We start from the raw sequence: 20,948 nt of genomic DNA on the forward strand, positions 1-20,948 counted from the left end.
AAGGTATGGGTTTACTTATTAAAACATAAGTCAGATGTGTTTGCAACTTTCAAGAAGTGGAAAGCTGAAGTTGAGAATCAGACCGGTTTGAAAGTCAAATGCCTAAGGTCTGACAATGGAGGAGAGTATGACAAATTAGAGTTCAAGGCATTCTGTGCAGCTGAGGGAATCAGATTGATGAGAACAGTTCCTGGTAAGGCAAGGCAGCATGGAATTGCTGAGAGGATGAACAGAACATTGAATGAGTGTGCAAGGAGTATGAGGATACACTGTGGGCTGCCCAAAACATTTTGGGCAGATGCTGTGAGCACAGCTGCATACTTGATCAACAGGGGACCATCAATTCCTTTAGGTTTCAAGATTCCAGAGGAGGTGTGGACACGAAAAGAACTCAGTACTCACACTTGAGGACTTTTTGTTGCACTGCTTATGTTCATGTTGATCCAAAAAAGAGAGACAAGCTTGATGCCAAGGCTGTGAAGCGTTACTTCATAGGCTATGGTTCTGATTTGTTTGGTTTCAGGTTTTGGGATGACAAGAACAGAAAGATCCTGAGACATTTTGACGTGACATTTGATGAGTCTGTCCTGTACAAGGACAGAGAGCAGAAGGTTCTAGAGATTACAAAGCAAGTGGGAGTTGAGGTTAAGTTGGAGAAGAGTAACCCCAGAGATGTCGAAGCAGATACTCAACCAACTCCTACTGAAGAATCTGAAGTGGAGCAAGTTACACCTGAGTAGGTGTTAAGGAGATCATCCAGATCCATCAAGGCACCAGATATGTATTCACCTTCATTACACTATCTATTGCTGACTGATGAGGGAGAATCAGAGTCTTTTGATGAGGCCCTACAGGTGGAGGATTCGATCAAGTGGGAGCAAACCATGGATGATGAGATGAGGTTACTTGAAAAGAACGACACATGGGTGTTGACTGAGTTACCTGCAGGGAAGAGAGCTTTGCTGAACAAGTGGGTGTTCAGAATCAAGACTAAACCAGATGGCAAAAGAAGGTTCAAGGCTCGTTTAGTGGTTAAAGGATATTCACAAAGGAAAGGTATTGATTATACTGAAATATGCTCTCCTGTTGTGAAGTTAACCTCTATTCGAATTCTGTTGAGTATTGTTGCATCAGAGAATTTGCATCTAGAGCAAATGGATGTAAAAACAATATTTTTACATGGAGATCTGGACAAAAAGATCTATATGCAGCAACCGGAAGGATTTGTGGTTCCAGGCAAGAAACACATGGTGTGCAAGCTCACCAAGAGCTTGTATGGACTAAATCAAGCACCAAGGCAGTGGTACAAGAAGTTTGACTCCTTCATGACCAAGAGTGGATTCTGCAAAGCTGAAAAGGATCCTTGTTGTTACTTCAAGAAATACACTGATTCATATGTCTTTCTACTCTTGTATGTGGATGATATGTTGATTGCAGGATCTAGTATGAGGGAGATTAACAATCTGAAGACAAGGTTGTCTGCAGCGTTTGAGATGAAAGATTTGGGTCCAGCAAAGCAGATTTTGGGGATGAAGATTTCTCGGGATAGATCTGCTGGCACTTTAAATCTATCTCAGGAGTTGTACATTGAGAAGGTGCTGAGCAGATTCAGGGTTAATGATGCTAAACCCAGGACTACTCCATTGGCAAATCACTTTAAATTGTCAAAGGAGCAGTCACCCAAGACTGCCGAGGAGCGTGATCACATGGCACTTGTTCCATATGCTTCAGCAGTTGGTAGTTTGATGTATGCTATAGTCTGCACTAGACATGATATAGCACATACAGTGGGAGTTGTTAGCAGGTACATGTCGAACCCTGGGAAAGAGCATTGAGAAGCTGTGAAGTGGCTTCTGAGATATTTGAGAGGTACATCCAGTACTTCACTTTGTTTTGGCAAAGGCAAGGTGACTCTACAGGGTTTTGTGGATGCTGATCTTGGTGGGGATGTTGACTCGAGCAAGAGTACATCCGGGTACATTTACACCATAGGTGGAACAACAGTGAGTTGGATGTCCAGGCTTCAGAAGTGTGTTTCTCTTTCATCTACTGAAGCTGAGTATGTGGGAATAGCTGAAGCTGGGAAAGAGATGATATGGCTGGCAGATTATCTTGAGGAATTGGGCAAGAAGCAGAGCGAGAAGATTCTTTACTCAGATAGCCAGAGTGCCATACAGTTGGTGAAAAATCCAGTCTATCATTCGAAGACAAAGCACATCAGAAGGCGATACCATTTCACTCGCAGGGCAGTGGAGGAAGGTGATATGTGCTTGGAGAAGATAGAGGGTGCAAAGAACCCGACAGACATGTTGACAAAATGTGTTGATGTTGGGAAACTGGGGTTATGCAAAACCTCGGTTGGTCTTTAGTAGTTGTTGCTACAGATGTTGCGGTGCGGTAAAGATGTTGATGATGAAGATATTTTTTTTTAGAATGTATTTTTTGGATGACTGAATCAGTCTCCAAGTGAGAGAATTGTTATTCTCTGTAACCAAAAAATACTCTGATTTATTGATATAAATTTACACCACCGTCGTGGAAGTTTACTCACGGGGTGTTACCACGAAATATTGGATTTTCTCTTTCTCTCTCTCTAGATCTCTCATCTCTTTCTCTTGAAAGTTCTTGTGCTCTTCATTCATCAAGTGTGTGTGCGTAAATTTGATCCTAACAATGGGGATGAGGGCAATAACGATAGAGGTGAAAGATGTGATATGATGGAGAATGAGAAGAAAACAATTACTTATATAAAATACCACTTGTAAAACCAATTTATTTTTTAATTTTTTTAACCAAACGATGTATAAAAAAAATTGAAAGATATTTTCCTCAATACACCCTTAGCCAATGGTCGATCTAGAATTTTGTTGAAGGAGTTTGAAGTATAAAAAAGTAAACACGTAAAAATTACAAGATGAAAAACTGAGCGAGATAAGAGAAAAATATTAAATTTAATTCGTTAAATTTAACATATATGTCGTGTTGTGTTTTGGTTCTTCCTACTCTTACTCTGCTCTATCGAGCTTTTAAAATTTCTAGTGTTTTTTCCATCTATTTTGCAATATTCTATTTTTTTTATTCCAAATTTTGAATTAGTGCACATTCAACCACTTGTTAGTTGTTACTTTAAAAACCATCAAGATTCTTTAGAAAAGTGTAAAAATCGAGTTACTAATATTATATTGCATATTCAGAAGATAAATAAATGAAATCATAGATTTTTTAGTCCATATAATTTAATTTATTAGGTTAACCATTTGTAAAAAATAAAAATTATGAACCAATCGAACAAGTTAGTTTAATTTTAATATCTTTAGAATCGACGTAAAAATAGTAAGAAAGAGATACAACAAAATTAAGAGAATAAATTCAATTAAATAAATTTTAGTAAGATAAAATTCACAACTTTTAAAATTTTTCATTCGATTAATCTAAAGTTTCTTTATTTTCTATACTAATAGTTTGTAATTCAATTTCAAATTTAATAACAATTCATCATTTTTTCAAAGAGTTTCTTTAAGTTAATACATAAGAAGAGAGTTACGTAGAAACAAAATGAGCAATATAAATAAGAAGAATAAAAGACAAACATATAAAATTGTGACTAATAAATTTTAAAAAAAGAAATAACATAAAAAGAAAAATAATACAAATTTAGATTGAATAAAATAATATTGAGACATATTGGATATTCTAAGTCCAATGCCTGAGCCCATCTCAACCTTTTCAAAGCAAAAAAAAAAAACAAAAAATTTTTACACTTATCGAGAATTAAACTTTAGACATTTAAATCAATAATGAATCCACTAGCTAGTGAGCCCTCTCCTCTTTAGTTGTTGAGGAGACTTATTTTACTATATATACGCTTAAAATCAGAAAAATACTTTATATATATAGTATAATTCGACAAAAAAGTTGAATGAACCCCTAAACTCCACGGAGGCCCCCTGCCCTTAAGCCAATATTTTGAAATAATAGTATTCCCTCTATGTCATCTCATGCCAAGGTGAAACTGTTTTCTCCTTCATTTTAATATTTTTAGCTTATAAGAGTATTTTGGATTATTAGTTATGTTGGCTTGCGGTGTATTTCTTATAATTTTAAATTAGTAATTGTACTTTAAAAACTTTTAGCCAATTTCACCAAAATTTATAATCAAAATGAAGTGTTTTGATCAGTCCGGAGCCTAAAAGGTATAAAATGTTAACAAAAATTTTAAAATGGTATATGAAATTTTATATTAACCAAAACGTTAAAATCGCTGGAATAGTAGCGATTTTCTCCGCCGGAGAAAGCAAACGCTGCTACAGCAGCGATTTTGCAAAATGTGATTTTTTTTTAAAAAAAATCACTGCCTAGGCAACAATTTTGTTGGAATTTTTTTTAAAAAATTAAATCGCTGCCTTAAATGAATTTTATATATATATATATATATATATATATATATATATATATATATCGTTCTAATGAATGTTTTAATGAAAGTTTTCAATTTTAATAAATAAACTCCTCTTTAATATCGTTCTAATGAAAGTTATAATGAAAGTTTTCAATTTTAATAAATAAACTCCTCTTTAATATCGTTCTAATGAAAGTTTCAATGTTTATATCATGTCATTTAAAAGGTAAGAACAGATGGCGGTAAGCATTACAATAAGTGGTACCTACATTATAAATAGGCCCATCCTATTAGCATAACTTGAACCCACAAATTAAGCTTGAAAAAAAGCAAACCTTAGAACAAACAAGCAATGGCTGCTAATAAGTGTCGCCCCTTGGCTAATTTTCACCCAAGTGTTTGGGGATATCATTTCCTTTCTTATAATCCTGTGAGTTAACACGTATATACTATGAATGAATAATTGTTTAAAATCTCCTTATTATATTGTTGCTAGCTTGATTTTGCATGTCAGTCTTTTTTTCTTTTTCCATGTTAAATGTTTTAAGACGTAACATAATATTTGATTAATTAACATATTTTTTGCATGTAGGAAATTACTAACCAAGAAAAAGTTGAAGTTGATGAGTACAAAGAGACAATTAGAAAAATGTTGGTGGAAGCACCTGAAGGTAGTGAACAAAAACTTGTGTTGATAGACGCGATGCAACGATTGGGAGTGGCATATCATTTCCATAATGAAATTGAAACATACATTTTTGATGCATCGTCCAAACAGAATGATAATGACAACCTTTACGTTGTGTCTCTTCGTTTTCGACTTGTGAGGCAACAAGGCCATTACATGTCTTCAGGTAATTCATTCATATATATATATTATAATACATAAAATTTTAATGGACTCGAAGGTTAAATTTCTTACGCACTAACAATGAATATGATGTTTAACCAGATGTCTTCAAGAAATTCACCGAACAAGATGGAAAATTCAAGGATAGGCTTAGTAATGATGTCCAAGGAATATTAAGTTTGTATGAAGCATCACATCTGAGAGTGCGTGATGAGGAGATTCTTGAAGAAGCTCTTACCTTTACCACCACTCATCTTGAGTCTATTGTCTCCAACTTGAGCAATAATAATAACTCTCTTAAGGTTGAAGTTAGTGAAGCCTTAAGTCAGCCTATTCGCATGACTTTACCAAGGATTGGAGCTAGAAAATACATATCCATTTACGAAAACAATGATGCACACAATCATTTGCTTTTGAAATTTGCTAAATTGGATTTTAACATGCTGCAAAAGTTTCACCAAAGAGAGCTTAGTGATCTTACAAGGTAGAGTATTGTTTGATCTATATATCTTCTTAATTAATTACATGGAATGTTAATTTGGAATAAAAATGATGTATGTCGTAGGTGGTGGAAAGATTTGGATTTTGCAAATAAAATTCCATATGCAAGAGACAGATTGGTTGAGTGTTACTTTTGGATATTGGGAGTGTATTTTGAGCCAAAGTATAGTCGTGCGAGAAAAATGATGACAAAAGTACTCAAGATGACCTCCATCATTGACGACACTTTTGATGCTTACGCTAACTTTGACGAACTTGTGCCTTTCAATGATGCAATCCAGAGGTAAAACATCAAAATTTCACAATTATAAAATAATCTTTTGATTTGATAATCCCTCCTCCCTAATGAATATATGAGAAAGCAAATATGTTTTCCTATTATTATTATGAAATCTATATATATATACACACACAAGGTGTAAGAGTTAATTAGCTTGTGGTTTTGATGATATATATTAGATGGGATGCTAATGCAATCGATTCAATACCGCCATATATGAGACCCATTTATCAAGCTCTTCTAGACATTTACAGTGAAATGGAACAAGTGTTGTCCAATGAAGGTAAACTGGACCGTGTATACTGTGCAAAATATGAGGTAAATAATGTTAAGTAAATTTTGATAATTCCTTTAGTAGGCTATCTACATTTTCACCTTATCTTATTCATTAGTGAGAATTAATTTCGATTTCCATGTTATCATTAATTCCAGAAACGAAAAAAGATACTAGTTGTATATCTAAAATTATTTGTTATTTTTTTTAGATGAAAAAGTTGGTGAGAGCCTATTTTAAGGAAGCCCAATGGTTGAACAATGATAATCATATTCCAAAATATGAGGAATACATGGAGAATGCAATAGTAAGTGCTGGCTATATGATGGGAGCAACAAATTGCTTGGTTGGTGTGGAGGAATTTATATCTAAAGAGACTTTTGAATGGTTGATGAATGAGCCTGTGATTGTTCAAGCTTCCTCATTGATCAACAGAGCAATGGACGATATTGTTGGACATGAAGTAAGTACAATAATAAATATATATGATGTAATGATTACTGAGATCTGAAATAGTAATTTTTAAGATTCAATATTTCATTAAATCTAAATAAATGAGTGACTTGACTAATCAAAAACTTTCTCATGTTTCACTTTGTGATAGGGCCAAACTAACTACTCTGGTGTGAAATTTATTTGAAATCTTTAATTTTTATAAGATAAAGTCATCTATTTAAAAATTATATATATATTTTAAAAAAAATCTATAAATCACAGCAATCTATAGTTCAAAATATTACAAAAGTTTTTGTATTTTATAACAATACTAAAAAGAGAAAGAAAGAAAATAAATTAAATAGTCCTAGTTGCTTGAAGAACATACGATGTTGAATAGTTTGGATTTGCTCAAATATATGTGCATATGATACAGAAGTAACACATATTGTACGCATTCGATTTAATTACTTCAAATTCTTAAAAGTTAGCTAAGAAGCCTACAATAGGATACCAAAAAANAAAAGGCCTTTAAAATGTTTAAAATGTGTCATCTTATATACGGATGATATTGAAATCGATTAATTTCATGTAGGTTGAACAAGAAAGAGGACATGTAGCTTCAGTTATTGAATGTTACACGAAAGATTATGGAGCTTCAAAGCAAGAGGCTTACGTTAAGTTCCAGAAAGAGGTCACCAATGCATGGAAGGACATAAACAAAGAATTCTTCCGTCCAACTGAAGTACCAATGTTTGTCCTTGAACGAGTTTTAAATTTCGCACGTGTGATAGACACATTATATAAGGAGGAAGATGGATATACAAACGCCAGAGGCAAACTTAAAAACATGATTAACTCGATACTGATTNAAGAGTTTTAAATTTCACACGTGTGATAGACACATTATATAAAGAGGAAGATGGATATACAAACGCCAGAGGCAAACTTAAAAACATGATTAACTCGATACTGATTNTCTAAATTTGACACGTGGGGCTGATACGTTATATAAAGAGAAAGATATATACACAAACGCCAAAGGAAAACTTAAAAACATGATTAACTCATTATTAATTGAATCTGTCAAAATATAAATATAATGCTGAAATTGCACCTTCATCATTCAAATATTCAGAGCAAAATAAGGCACATACAATAAATTAAAGACCTTTAATATGCACTCACAACATATGAGTTGTTAATTCCTGGATGTTTGAAATAAACAATAATTGTTTTTAATTAATTTATTAAGCAAAAGTGTGGTTGGTTTGCCTTTTTTCTCTCATGTTAATCTTCAAAAAAAAATATACAACACTTGAGTTGTATTAAATCATGTTTTATTTCATTTCCAGCTTGTTAGTTTGGATTATTATATTGTTAATTATCATCACTTTATAATGTACTGTAATCGTATTGTATTTGTATTGTATTGTTGTCATAATAAAATTTGAATAAAATATATTTTTGTTTCAATTCAATAACTTTTTTATTGTTGATGATGTATTGAGTGGTCCATTTTATGGTAGTTATTTGTCATATTGGTGGGCCCTCTTGTTTCTCATTTTATGCTTTATTTTATGGGCAACTTTCACATATAGCAAACATGAAATTCATATTTATATGCTATAACAAAGTTTGCATAATTACGCTCCATAGCAAACTTATATATGTATAATTCGCTATACATATACAATTGAAGCAAATTGTATAAAATGAATTGTATAAAATGAGAAACAGAGAAACTATATACAATTTGAATTGTATAAAACGAAAAAGAGAGAAAAGCAAAAAGAAACTTGTGCAGGGAATATACAATTGAATTGAATAGTATAAAATGAGAAAGAGAAATTATATACAATTTGAATTTGTATAAAACGAGAAAGGCAAAAGAGACTTGGACAGGGAAATATTTCTATCGTATAATTATAAGTGTATAGGACGAAGATATATGTATTTGCATGTGTTTATACAATTTTCTCTCGCTTTATACAATTATAAACATAATTTATACAATTCTACTGTATAAAACGAGAGAGGCGAGCGACAGGAAGGAAGCGAGAGAGGGAGAGTGGCGAGCGAGAATATGAGGGAGAGAGAGACTGCGAACAGTTTGCTATGAAACACAAATAAATCAAAGGGTAACTATTATATTTATTTTATACTATTAGTTTGTCATTCTATACAATTATTCCTCATTTTATTCTATTTGAGGAATAAAAATATTGCTTGTATTTATTTTTTAATTTTATTTTCATCACAAGAGACTTGTACACGTGACAACCAGATTTTGTAAGTGTTTTTGTTATTGGCTAGGTTAACCCCACTAAATTCACCCGATATGAATTTAAATGTAAATAAAGAATGGTTGAGTTTACTTAGAAATTTTCAGAATGTTTCATGAATACAATTGATATAAAATTTTTAAATACAAGTAATACAAGAGCGAAGGAATATTAATACAAAAGTTTTTAATACAAGTGATACAAGAGAGATGTAATACATATGATATGTTTGATTCCCAAAAATCACATACTCTTCACCAATCCTAAAATTTACACTAGCTATAATGATAATTAATGGGTTTAATTAACTTAAACATGCTATATTTGAGGAATCAAGTGAGTAAGTGCATGCATTCATAGACTTAGATGGAAATTGGAGAGAGAAAATAAAGAACGTTGCTATATTTAAGCCCCTAAAGACACCTAAAGTTTCTTGTTGACAATATTAAATCACGTGTCCTTACACATTATTGAAAAAAAAACCTATGTAAAAAAAATCTCAAACCCCATGGATAGTCATGGAGAAAAAAACGATGAATAAAGTCTTAAACAACATTGATAGCGCCCCATAGGGAAACTGAATTTTATACACGTTGAAAAAAATGAATCAGTTACATCCATTACAAAGTATATATTCTACACTATAAAGCTGACAATTAACAATTAATATTTTCTCACTAACTACACTATATATAATGTAAAAAGAATTTATCTTTCTTGTTGATTTGTAGGAGTTAGTCATGTTTTTAATAATAGTTAGATTAATATTTGAGGAAATTAAATGAAAACCAATAATAATTGAACAATTGGATAGGTGTTACTCGGGAGAATTGGCAAAATAGTCACTCTCAAGACTTAATTGCACGTTAAGTCATAAATCTTGAAAAATTTGTGGTACTAATTATAACATAACTCATGTCAACTACTTGGGACATACAAAAACATCTTCTAAGTTTTAATATATACACGTTAGTCTCCCTTATTTTCAAAAAGATATGAAACAATATGTGTATTTTTATTTTTTACAATTATATTTGAAAAAGAGAAACTCTCAAACAAGAAATCAAAATAGGGGCTTGTTTTCATAATTTTTTTTATACAATGTTGTGTTCAAATATTCTTAACATGTAATGGGAAATATATATGTGATGATACTTTGTGAAAACTGTAGGTCTTTGAATTTATTTTTTTTATTTTTTTAAAAGTTGATACAAAGAATATGTTATATGGTGATTAGAGTTCTTCCTTTTAATTACCGAAGATTAAATAGTAATGAAATATTAAGTTTATGTGTTTGCTTAGACCTTCCTCCCTATCAGATGAATTTAATGCAAGTCACTATGTATTTGATCGCTAATTTGATAATTTGTATTAACTCTCTCAAAATGAGTAATATATGATTGAATCAATGTAACTAGAGTTCTGATTTTACTTGACATAAACTAATAGTAGACTTTCCTTCTGAGTTAGCTCTGTATACATTTATGGAGTGAATCATCGGTGATTGTATATATATGTAGTATGAATAGTTCTCCATTACCATAAATAGGTTGTTCAAGATGCATGAATGTATATGTATGTGATGATTTTTAATATAGATATTCAATGTTTATATGACTGCTTGTTTGATTTGATCTATTGTAACTATTAACTTTAATCTCAAATTCAACATGTCTCCTTTTAATTCCCTTAGTACTATTTTGGATCATAACAAACTTGAGGTCCTAACTATGTTTATTGGAGGAGAAATCTTGACTTCGTGTTAACTCATGAAGAGTATAAGTTTGTACTCTATGAGGAATGTCTAATGAAATAAGAGGAACAATCTAGTGATGAGGATAACGTAGTTTATCAGAAATGACGCAAATTGATGAGATGACGTTGTGTTACATTATCGCTTCAATATCAAATGTGCGGCAACGTAACATCATCCGTAATCAAAATTTGGAATTTCGGAAACTCTCAAACATATGTTTGGCGACTAGGGTCTGCCAGATTAGTAGACTGCCATGAGATCTCTCATGAACATTAAGGTGGTTGAAGACACTCCTGTTAGAGACCATGTTCTGAACATGATAGGTCTTCTGAATGAACTAGAGGTTTTTAGGTTTTGGGGGATGAAATTGACAACGACTCTCAAGTTGAGATGATAATATAGTCTCTACTTGATAGTTTTCAACAATTTTGTCAAAATTATAATGTGAATAAGATGAATCTATGTTTGGCACAATTGTTGAATCATGAGTTGCAGATGGCAGAGACATTGTAAAAACCGACATCATCTATGACACTGTATGTTAAGAAAGGTTTTACTTCTAAACCGCGAGTTTGATAAAAGAAGGCTCACAAAACTAATGCAATTTCACCTCCAACTGGGGCATGAAAAAACCTAAGGGCAAGTGTTTCATTGCAAGATGTCAAACCATTAGAAAGCGCATTGTCCAATTTTCATAGCCAAAAAGAAAAACAATCCAGGTGACTCTCTTTCACTCGTCGTTGAAACATATTTAGAGGTTGTTTCTATCAATCATGGTGTGTAGCCTCAAGATCCTCTTGATTATATATACACTACTTTGCAGGGTTTCGAGAAACGCGCAAACTGATTAGAGGTGAAGTTAACGTTTTTCATGTGGATGGTTCAACAACTCTACTTTAAGCAATAGAAAATGTCTTTATTTTTTCGCGTGATACTTTAGACTTTTCTTGAGGTTGAATTATCAGAGAAAGCGAATATCATAAAGTGTAAGGAAGGATAGTTAGGTTATATACTAAATACACTGAGAGGCAAAAGGCGGTGTGAGTTTAATTTTGTTCAAATCCCTGCTTTGTTTTCTCTGTTTGTCGACGTTTTTCGAGTATTCTGTTGTGATAGTTACTGCTCCGTCTTGCTCACCTGTATCTCGTTCACTGCCCCGAAAAAGGTAATCTTCTTTTGACCTTAATTTTTATTAGTTAGTGTTTTCGTTTTGGAGAAAGAATCTCTATGCTGTTTTCTTCTCTCCCTCTTATGAATGCATATAATCCGTCTTGGTTCACTGTTAATGTCCAACATTCGCTCATTTAATTTCTTAGTTGATTGTTTCTCTTTAGTTGCTAAAGATGAAAACGCGTTTTGATTTAAGTATGAAATTTTTTTTAGTTGAGAGTTTGGGCTTTCATTGTTGTAGGTTTATTTCACTGTTATTTCGAGAGAGCTTGATGGAGTTCTGTCTCGATCAGTCTGAAATAGTTCTAGTGTTCGTTTGATTTCAACTTCGAACGTGTTATCTAGACAGACATGTTTCCTCACTGTCTTTTCGTGTTTTGATTATGTATTAGCAGACCCTATTAAAAGTTGGAATATCTAGTGAGACTTGAAGTTGTTGTTGTACAACTAGAATGCTACCTATGTTTGTTAATTTTCGGTTAGTGTTGTCATGTTAGCAGTCAGATCTACTGGTAGAAAATGCCCTTGTCTTTTGAAATATGAGTAGGATACCAATATTATTCCTTCCAAGTATTGACTCGTATTCGGTCTGCGATTGTTCGAAATTGGTTTGATGGCATTGGTGGCCAACGCTTCGATTGCTCCTCATACTCGTAGTTTTCTATCCGACTGGCGAATGTGATATGTTATTTGTTTTTCTTTGTGGTGGCTTCTTTCCTTTGCGCAGATAGGCTTAGTTCTCTCGTCCCCTTAATGCTTAGATGCCTGATTATAGACCGCATATCCGTATATCTTTCATCTAGTATATTTCGCCTTATCAGAAGTCTCTTGATACCTCACTTTTGCTTATTTGTTTGAGCTACATCTATTTGTTAAAGTTATTTTCAAAGGAGTGTTTTTGTTCTCTTGTAAAATCGGAGACACTATTTTATTCTAGGTTCATATTTTTGGCAATTTAGAATGGATTTGATGATTAAAGATTTTCATAATACTCTATTTTATTCATCTACTTGCTGTTTTAGTCTTAGCTCTATCCTATGTATTGGTGTTTGTGATCTACTAGTATATGTGGCCTTTTTTCTTTTCCTTTTTTTGTTGCTCTGATTGTATGTTCCCTTCAAAAAAAAAAATAACAAAAAGATAAAGAGTAAAGTTGGGGTCTTCAAACTAGTTACTGCATTATATATCTACATTTATATAAATGATTGTTCATGAGTACTATTTTGATAAAAGAAATGAGTAAATTTTTTTTATGATGGAATGACTTCTATAGACTCTGACATTTTTTTTACCCACATGTTTCCATTTCGGAGTAATTTTAGGATTCATTGTCATGTACTGTTACGTGATTTATTATATTGTCCTTATTTCTCATAATTTGACACTTACACATTTTAATTTTTGTCTTGTATGTGAAACTCGCACCGAGTTCACCATGTCTCCCACTTTCCTACCTTCTCATTTCGAGAGAGAGCCGTAAAGGCTCAACTCCCTTTATCGAGTCAGCCGTCGAAATCGACGTACAAGCATTCAAGTGAAGGAATTTGAAGTGACAGAAGTTAAAGTAATTAGGCCACAAGAGCCTAAATATTATTTTGCCAAAAATTTGTATTTTGTTGTTTTTGGGCCTAAGCCCCTGTCGATTTTTTAGTTTATTATTTATTATTGTTTTGTTAGTTTAGAACAGGTACAAATCAAAGGGCCTAAAAACCCAAAACAAAATGAGTCCAAATATCGATCCATGCGGACAGGATCTGAATTTTGACCAGACTCTCTCTCTCTCTCTTACTTTATCACTTTTTGCTTGTGGTTGTTTTTGTTAGTTTTAGGGTCGAAAACTTCAAATCCCCAAAGACGCCGTCATATTTAACTGTTTAAACTAAATCAATCGATTTCAATTAACTTAAAAATAATAAATATTACAAGCCATTTTCACTTAGATAGTAAATTAACATTTCCCTTTCAAACAATTTTAAATAATTTTCATATCAAAATTTAAGTTAGAAATTTTTGCCAAATAAGTTAGTAGCCGGAAAACCGTATTAACGGATACTTTAGGTGCCTTAAACACCATCCTAAAATATTAATAGAAATCTTGAACCCCTTTAAAGTTTTTAAATGATTTTTTCTGTTTAAGACTTTTGAAAACATAGTTTTTCTTGATTTTTCTTTAAAAATTAAGTGGCGACTCTCGAAAAGTCAAAAACTTACAAAAATATTATTTTTTCGAAAATCGTTAAAATAAGTATTGCTCTAATAGAAATCAATAATTGAATCAAATCCGTCAGTAATTTAGTTTATTAATTAGTACCAGTAATCTTAACATGGGGAATTACATAAGTGCTTAATGTGGAAGTTCGAAAAATAAATAGAGGAGTGGGATTGCGAATTTCTAGTGGAATGATTTATCATGGTAAGAATAATTTAATTTAATCATTTGAAATTATTTTCGTAATAGGATGCCTCGGTAATTAATTATGTGATCTCTATCGTGCCCGTATTTAACTAGAACACAGAATCCTACTTTATAGTAGAAGAAGGAAAAGTAGTGTGCAATTTTTTTAAGAAAGAAAAGAAACGCGTGTTTCTATAACACCTCGTATCATAACAGACAAAAAACCAGCTTTTCAGAAAAATCTACAGGTGCAACCAACGGAGACATCGACGGACCGTAGACTGACCCACGGTCCGTCCTGCAGATCCGTCAATGGGGTCAGAAAACCCCAAAATCTCAGCCCAGGAAAATTTAGTTAAGTCATGATCGACCGACGGACCTACGGTCCGTAGGTTAGACTACTGTCCGTAGTCCGTGACTGTCGATCGACACCCCATTCACCCACTCTCTGAAAAGAGCCACGGATAACCTGTACGATCCGTAGATGGACCTACGAACCATAGGTAGAATATTGAACCATAGGTAGAATATTGAATTGCTGCCAAATATAGCTTATGTTAATTTTATAAGGAAATAGAAAAAAAGGTGAAAATAAAATAGGAAAATTAATGCTCCTAAATAGCTAATGATGAAAAAGAAAAATTCAAGGAAAAAAATGCAAAAAAGTATTAACTTAAAAATAAAATAAAATTAAAATCCTAAGTAAAAAAATTTAGGAAGAAAACTTTTTTCCTCCAAAATTTATCAACAAGATAATATGTTGTTAAGATTGTGAGGATTATAGTAATTTTTAAAATTAAATATATAATATATTTATTAGTTAAATGATGATTAGAGATTTATTTTGAAAAATTAAATATTAGCCATTTATTTTAAACTATGCGATGTGTCATTAATCCAAATAGAAATTTAAAGAAATGAAGAGGTGTAGGATCCAGAAAAATGACGTAGAGAATTTTTGATAGAGATTGAGGAATTGTCCAAGTGTCACGGTTGGTTGGTTCATCTCTTTTATTTTTCAAAATAATAATAAAAAAAAAATTATTTTATCTTCATTTCAGAGATAATTAAAAAAAAAAATCTACATAACGTGACTAAGAAAATTAAGATAGCTAATAAAATGCTTGCTTATTTATTCAAACTTAATTTAGAAGGAAAAAATTTTTTTTTTTGGAAAAAAATAAAATTTCTCTTTCTTTTTTTCTTAAGAAAAAAAATAAAAAATTAAATGTCCACATAATATGCACTACCAATGTGAAAAGATATACACAATCAAGACTTTCAAAGGATAATTAATTAGTCTTGACTTTTATTTAATAATGTAAAATAAATGGCAAATGATATTAATTAAGCAGCCAATAACAACTTAATTGAGTCCTGAAAATTCAAATAATTTGAGTAATTACATGTATCTAACTCTAATTACTAATTCTTGACTTAAAATGAAATTCATTTGACTAAGGTACACTATAAATAGGCCTATCCTATTACCACAACTTAAACCCACAAAGCAATGGCTTCTTCTTCTACTAATAAGTCTCGTCCTTTGGCTAATTTTCACCCAACTGTTTGGGGTTATCATTTTCTTTCTTATACTCCACAATTCACTGTAAGTCGCATTTTTTTATTTGTTTAATCTCTTTATTGTCATTTATACATTTTATTTTTCTATTATAATCAGGCGTTTAAGACGTAACATATATATAACATTTGATTAATCAACATTGTTTTTTGCATGTAGGAAATTACTAACCAAGAAAAAGTTGAAGTTAATGAGTACAAAGAGAGAATCAGGAAAATGTTGGTGGAAGCTCCAGAGGGTAGTTTACAAAAGCTTGTGTTGATCGACGCGATGCAACGTTTGGGAGTGGCATATCATTTGGATAATGAAATTGAAACATCCATTCAAAACATTTTTGATGCGTCTAAACAGAATGATAATGACAACAACCTTTACTTTGTTTCTCTTCGTTTTCGACTTGTGAGGCAACAAGGCCATTACATGTCTTCAGGTGAATCTATTTTATTACTTTTCTTTATTAATTATCAAGGTTAATTTTTTTACTAACAATGAACATTCATGTTTAATTAACCAGATGTGTTCAAGCAATTCACCAACCAAGATGGGAAATTCAAGGAAACGCTTACTAATGATGTCCAAGGATTATTGAGTTTGTATGAAGCGTCACATCTGAGAGTGCGCGATGAGGAGATTCTTGAAGAAGCTCTTACCTTTACCACCACTCATCTCGACTCTATTGTCTCCAACTTGAGCAATAATAACTCTCTTAAGGTTGAAGTTACTGAAGCCTTAACTCAGCCTATTCGCAAGACTTTACCAAGGGTGGGAGCAAGGAAATACATATCCATTTACGAAAACAATGATGCGCACAACCATGTGCTTTTGAAATTTGCTAAATTGGATTTTAATGTGCTGCAAAAGTTGCACCAAAGAGAGCTTAATGAGCTCACAAGGTACGTACTACAATATTATTTGGTCTATGTATCTTCATTAATGATATGAATTTAAACCGTTATGTTGGTCTTGTGATGTATGTATGTAGGTGGTGGAAAGATTTGGATTTTGCTAATAAAATTCCATATGCAAGGGACAGACTGGTTGAGTGTTACTTTTGGATATTGGGAGTGTATTTTGAGCCAAAGTATAGTCGTGCGAGAAAAATGATGACAAAAGTACTCAAGATAACCTCAGTCATTGATGACACTTTTGATGCTTATGCAACCTATGACGAACTTGTGGCTTTCACTGATGCAATCCAGAGGTAAAACTAACATCAAAATTTCACAAGTAAAATAATCTTTTGACATTGAATGTTTTCCACTAGTTATTATGACAAGCTATAAAAGTTCATTAATTAGCCTGTGATTTTTGATATATTAGATGGGATGCTAATGCAATCGATTCAATATCGCCATATATGAGACCCCTTTATCAAGCTCTTCTAGACATTTACAGTGAAATGGAACAAGTGTTGTCCAAAGAAGGTAAATCGGACCGTGTATACTATGGAAAACATGAGGTAATATTATTGTTTACCTAACCCACGAGAATATATATATATATATATTTAAATTCTCTAAGCTAAAATTACTTGCTATTGTTTTTAGATAAAAAAGATTGTGAGAGCCTATTTTAAGGAAGCCCAATGGTTGAATGATGCTAACTATATTCCAAAATATGAGGAGCACATGGAGATTTCACTCGTAACCGCTGGCTATATGATGGGAGCAACCAATTGCTTGGTGGGTGTGGAGGAATTTATATCCAAAGACACTTTTGAATGGTTAAAGAATGAACCTTTGATAGTTCGAGCTGCTTCATTGATTAGTAGAGCAATGGACGATATTGTTGGACATGAAGTAAGCATTATACTTCTCTATTTCCTTGCTAGTAAATATATATACACTTAATGACTGAGATCTGAAAAATTAATTAAAATTCAAAATTTAATTCACTGCAAATAAATGAAGTCTATTAGTGACTTAGACTTATCATGTTTCACTTTGCGTGAGGGCCAAACTAACTATTCTCTGGTATTAATTTTATTAGCAAATCTTTATGTTTTTTTAAAATGTATAATTATATATTGAAATCTATTGATTTCGTGTAGGATGAACAAAAAAGAGGACATGTAGCTTCAATTATTGAATGTTACATGAAAGAATATGGAGCTTCAAAGCAAGAGGCATACGCCAAGTTCAAGAAAGATGTCACCAACGTATGGAAGGACATAAACAAAGAGTTCTTCCGTCCAACTGAAGTACCAATGTTTGTCCTTGAACGAGCTTTAAATTTTGCACGTGTAATAGACACGTTGTATCAAGAGGTAGATGGATACACAAACTCCAAAGGCTTACTTAAAAACTTGGTGAACTCTTTACTGATTGAATCTGTCAAAATATCAATATAATGATGAAATTGCATTTTCGTCATTCAAGTATTCAGAGCAGAATAAGACATATATTAAACTGAAGACCTTTAGTATTCAGGGCATCTTCCACCGGCTGATCCGAGATCTCAGTTGAAAGACGCTTTCCAAATTCAAGGATGAACTACATCTTTCAAGTTGTCATGGGTTCTTTGGGTTTCTTGTTCATCTTTTTGGAGACATTCACTAGTTTTAGCTTTATGATTTGCATCCTCAGCTTGATTGTGTTAGAATTTTGGTTATGATTACTTTCAGCTCTTAGGAGTATTTCTGCATTGAATGTTTTTAGACTATTGGGTTGAGTTTATGGGGACTCAATTCTTTAGTGATTAAACTGTTTTCTAATTTTATATGATAGACTTGGTTTTGCATAAATTGTGTTGGATTAATTTCAGACTAGTTTGATTCTTCTACCAAATTTTTTTAGTTTGGTGCCACTCACGACAATCTGATTCGCGACATTTTTACAATTAGTGATCAAAATAAATTTCTAAAAAAAAAACCAATTTCCTTTTTTAAGAGTCACAAAAAGCTTGATTTCATATGTGGCCCATCAAACTCAATTTTTCCCTTCTTTTTGCTTGGAATCAATTTGTAAATTGGTTGATTATAATAATAGGATAAAAAAAATTGAACCCTTCTTACTTTAAAATTTTAACTCTCCCTCAAAAGCTTAAACAACTTATACCCTCCCCCTCATTGTATGTAATTAAGTTAATTAAAATAATTAAAGTTAGAGTTAATACAAGAAATCAATAAACAATTTGCAAGCAAAATAATAAATCGATTAAAGGAAACAATGGATTTAGTCTATTTTTATAACCATATGCGAAGGAGCAAATTGCAACAATTTCTTATAACTATTACATGCTAAACTAAAGTGTCTATTACATTGTTCATGCTCAGAGGAACATTTTATAATAAGCAATTAGATTCATACCAATTTTTTATAATAACCAAGGAAGGAAAAAAAATTAATGTGGCCTTTGGGAAGAAACTATTAGTAGCTTTATATAGGCTATTCATATTAGAAAGTACAAACAAACAATCAATACTCAAAAACCTTTGGCCTTCTCGAGACGCGGACATTCCCCATGCTATGGTTCCCTCCGGTCCGTTCCCAAGTTAGGTTAGGGGAACATTCGAGTGATTGCCTTCGCGGATCCAAACGCGTTCACTCTCTCTATTCATCTTAATATTGGTTTCTATCTCCTGTCCCTCCCAGTGAATTAGGGAATGGCCATATGGATGGACAATTTAGCAATTAGGGAATGGTCATATGGATGGATAATTTAGCCAATTTAAGAGCGTAGCTTAATTGAATTTAATTAGTGAATTCGGCTAAAACTTAAATAAGACAAATTAATATTAATTAATTAACGAACTTTTTAATCTAAATAAAATAAAATAATTAGCTCAAAGATATGAACTATTGATTAACTAAACTAATTAACAAAATATTTAAATTAAAATAAAATCTGTTTTGAGACGATTTTTGAATATTCATAAATTATATGCATAATTATATAAAAACGTATATATTATTTAAAAATTACTCTAAAATGACAAAAATTACTTTAAAATAATTTGGAAGATATTTTGAATTTTCTAGAGTTAATTATTTTAAATCGTTTGAAATAAAAGAAGTTTAATGATTAAATAATCTATATTGTGAAGATTCAAAATTGGATGTCAACAACGAGTCCAGGGTGTAGGCTCGGAAAGTGACGGTCGCTACGGAGGAATCCCGAAGAGACATTTGAATGAATAATAAATTAGCCTTTTTAAAGGTCTATTAGTCCTCTTCCTTCTATTTTATTTTGTGTGTTGTATCAATTATATACTTTCTCTCTCTTTCTCTCTCTGTAACCTATTTTTCTTGTATTTTATTTTGCGTATTTATATCCATTGTATATTTTCTCTCTCTCTAGACCTTTTTCTTATACTTTGTTCTGTGCAATTATATGATTTTCTCCTTTTAGCCTTTTTGCTTCATCTTTCCGATACTTTTTTGTGTGCAAATGATCAAATACAAGTAATATACGAGCCGGTGACTTGTTATGCCTCAAGCCTATATCATGAATGTGACCGGCACTCGAGAATCATTGCTGGTCCCAAGCAAATTCTTGATATGGCTAACTACTTAGCAGAAGATTGACTCAAGGATTTGAAGGCCTTAAACATAAGTAAATTATAAAACTGTAAAATGTTCAATTCATACTGTTTGAAAATACTCAATACAATAAACATAGTTTGCAAAACATCTCAAAATAAAAGAAAGTTCTGAGAGACTCCTCAACTCTATCTATCTACGAAGACTCTATAGTTTAGCATGAATGTCGCGACAAGACCCACGACGTCCTAAAATGACTAAACTGAAATGAAAAGTGGAGTCCTTCAGAATGCAATGAGGCTCATCAAAAGCTAACTGGAGAGCAGAGTGATCTCAACGAAGTGCATGCTCGGTATGTCATAGTTTTACTATCTTTAAAAAAAACCACTTTTGAAATGTTCTAACTACAAAATAATTTGAGAAAAATATTTACAAAAAAGTCGCCACTTAATTTTTTAAAGAAATTGTAACACCTCGAAAATTTTTTGAGTTAAGGCTTCAAGCATCCTTCGTAGTGAGTAAGCTTTTACCAAGGAATTT

At 32.1% G+C, this 20,948-nt stretch overlaps 2 protein-coding genes across 2 annotated transcripts; both read left to right on the forward strand.

Moving 5' to 3' along the window:
* The first annotated feature begins 4,712 nt into the window (after nucleotides 1-4,712).
* On the forward strand, nucleotides 4,713-8,027 carry LOC107022385 (germacrene C synthase-like). The gene is made up of 8 exons (XM_015223011.2): nucleotides 4,713-4,829; nucleotides 4,992-5,253; nucleotides 5,352-5,733; nucleotides 5,815-6,033; nucleotides 6,210-6,348; nucleotides 6,516-6,767; nucleotides 7,335-7,510; nucleotides 7,719-8,027. Exons 1-8 carry the CDS (start codon nucleotides 4,752-4,754, stop codon nucleotides 7,834-7,836), a joined length of 1,626 nt encoding a protein of 541 aa, XP_015078497.2. The 5' UTR covers nucleotides 4,713-4,751; the 3' UTR covers nucleotides 7,837-8,027.
* A 7,831-nt stretch (nucleotides 8,028-15,858) lies between these two features.
* On the forward strand, nucleotides 15,859-18,665 carry LOC107021620 ((E,E)-germacrene B synthase-like). The gene is made up of 7 exons (XM_015222313.2): nucleotides 15,859-15,954; nucleotides 16,087-16,357; nucleotides 16,442-16,820; nucleotides 16,910-17,128; nucleotides 17,248-17,386; nucleotides 17,475-17,726; nucleotides 17,978-18,665. The coding sequence occupies exons 1-7, from the start codon at nucleotides 15,859-15,861 to the stop codon at nucleotides 18,275-18,277; spliced, it is 1,656 nt and encodes a 551-aa protein (XP_015077799.1). The 3' UTR covers nucleotides 18,278-18,665.
* The last annotated feature ends 2,283 nt before the right edge of the window (nucleotides 18,666-20,948 follow it).

The sequence above is a fragment of the Solanum pennellii genome, chromosome 6 (assembly GCF_001406875.1).
Source record: "Solanum pennellii chromosome 6, SPENNV200".
NCBI lineage: Eukaryota > Viridiplantae > Streptophyta > Magnoliopsida > Solanales > Solanaceae > Solanum > Solanum pennellii.

What these genes read in the sequence shown, in the direction of transcription:
- LOC107021620 (XM_015222313.2), top strand. Translation starts at nt 15,859, where the DNA reads ATGGCTTCTTCTTCTACTAATAAGTCTCGTCCTTTGGCTAATTTTCAC. An exon ending in TTCACTGATGCAATCCAGAG is followed by an intron (nt 17,129 to 17,247) that starts GTAAAACTAACA and finishes TTGATATATTAG; the next exon opens with ATGGGATGCTAATGCAATCG. An exon ending in ACGATATTGTTGGACATGAA is followed by an intron (nt 17,727 to 17,977) that starts GTAAGCATTATA and finishes GATTTCGTGTAG; the next exon opens with GATGAACAAAAAAGAGGACA.
- LOC107022385 (XM_015223011.2), top strand. Translation starts at nt 4,752, where the DNA reads ATGGCTGCTAATAAGTGTCGCCCCTTGGCTAATTTTCACCCAAGTGTT. An exon ending in TATACTGTGCAAAATATGAG is followed by an intron (nt 6,349 to 6,515) that starts GTAAATAATGTT and finishes TATTTTTTTTAG; the next exon opens with ATGAAAAAGTTGGTGAGAGC. An exon ending in ACGATATTGTTGGACATGAA is followed by an intron (nt 6,768 to 7,334) that starts GTAAGTACAATA and finishes AATTTCATGTAG; the next exon opens with GTTGAACAAGAAAGAGGACA.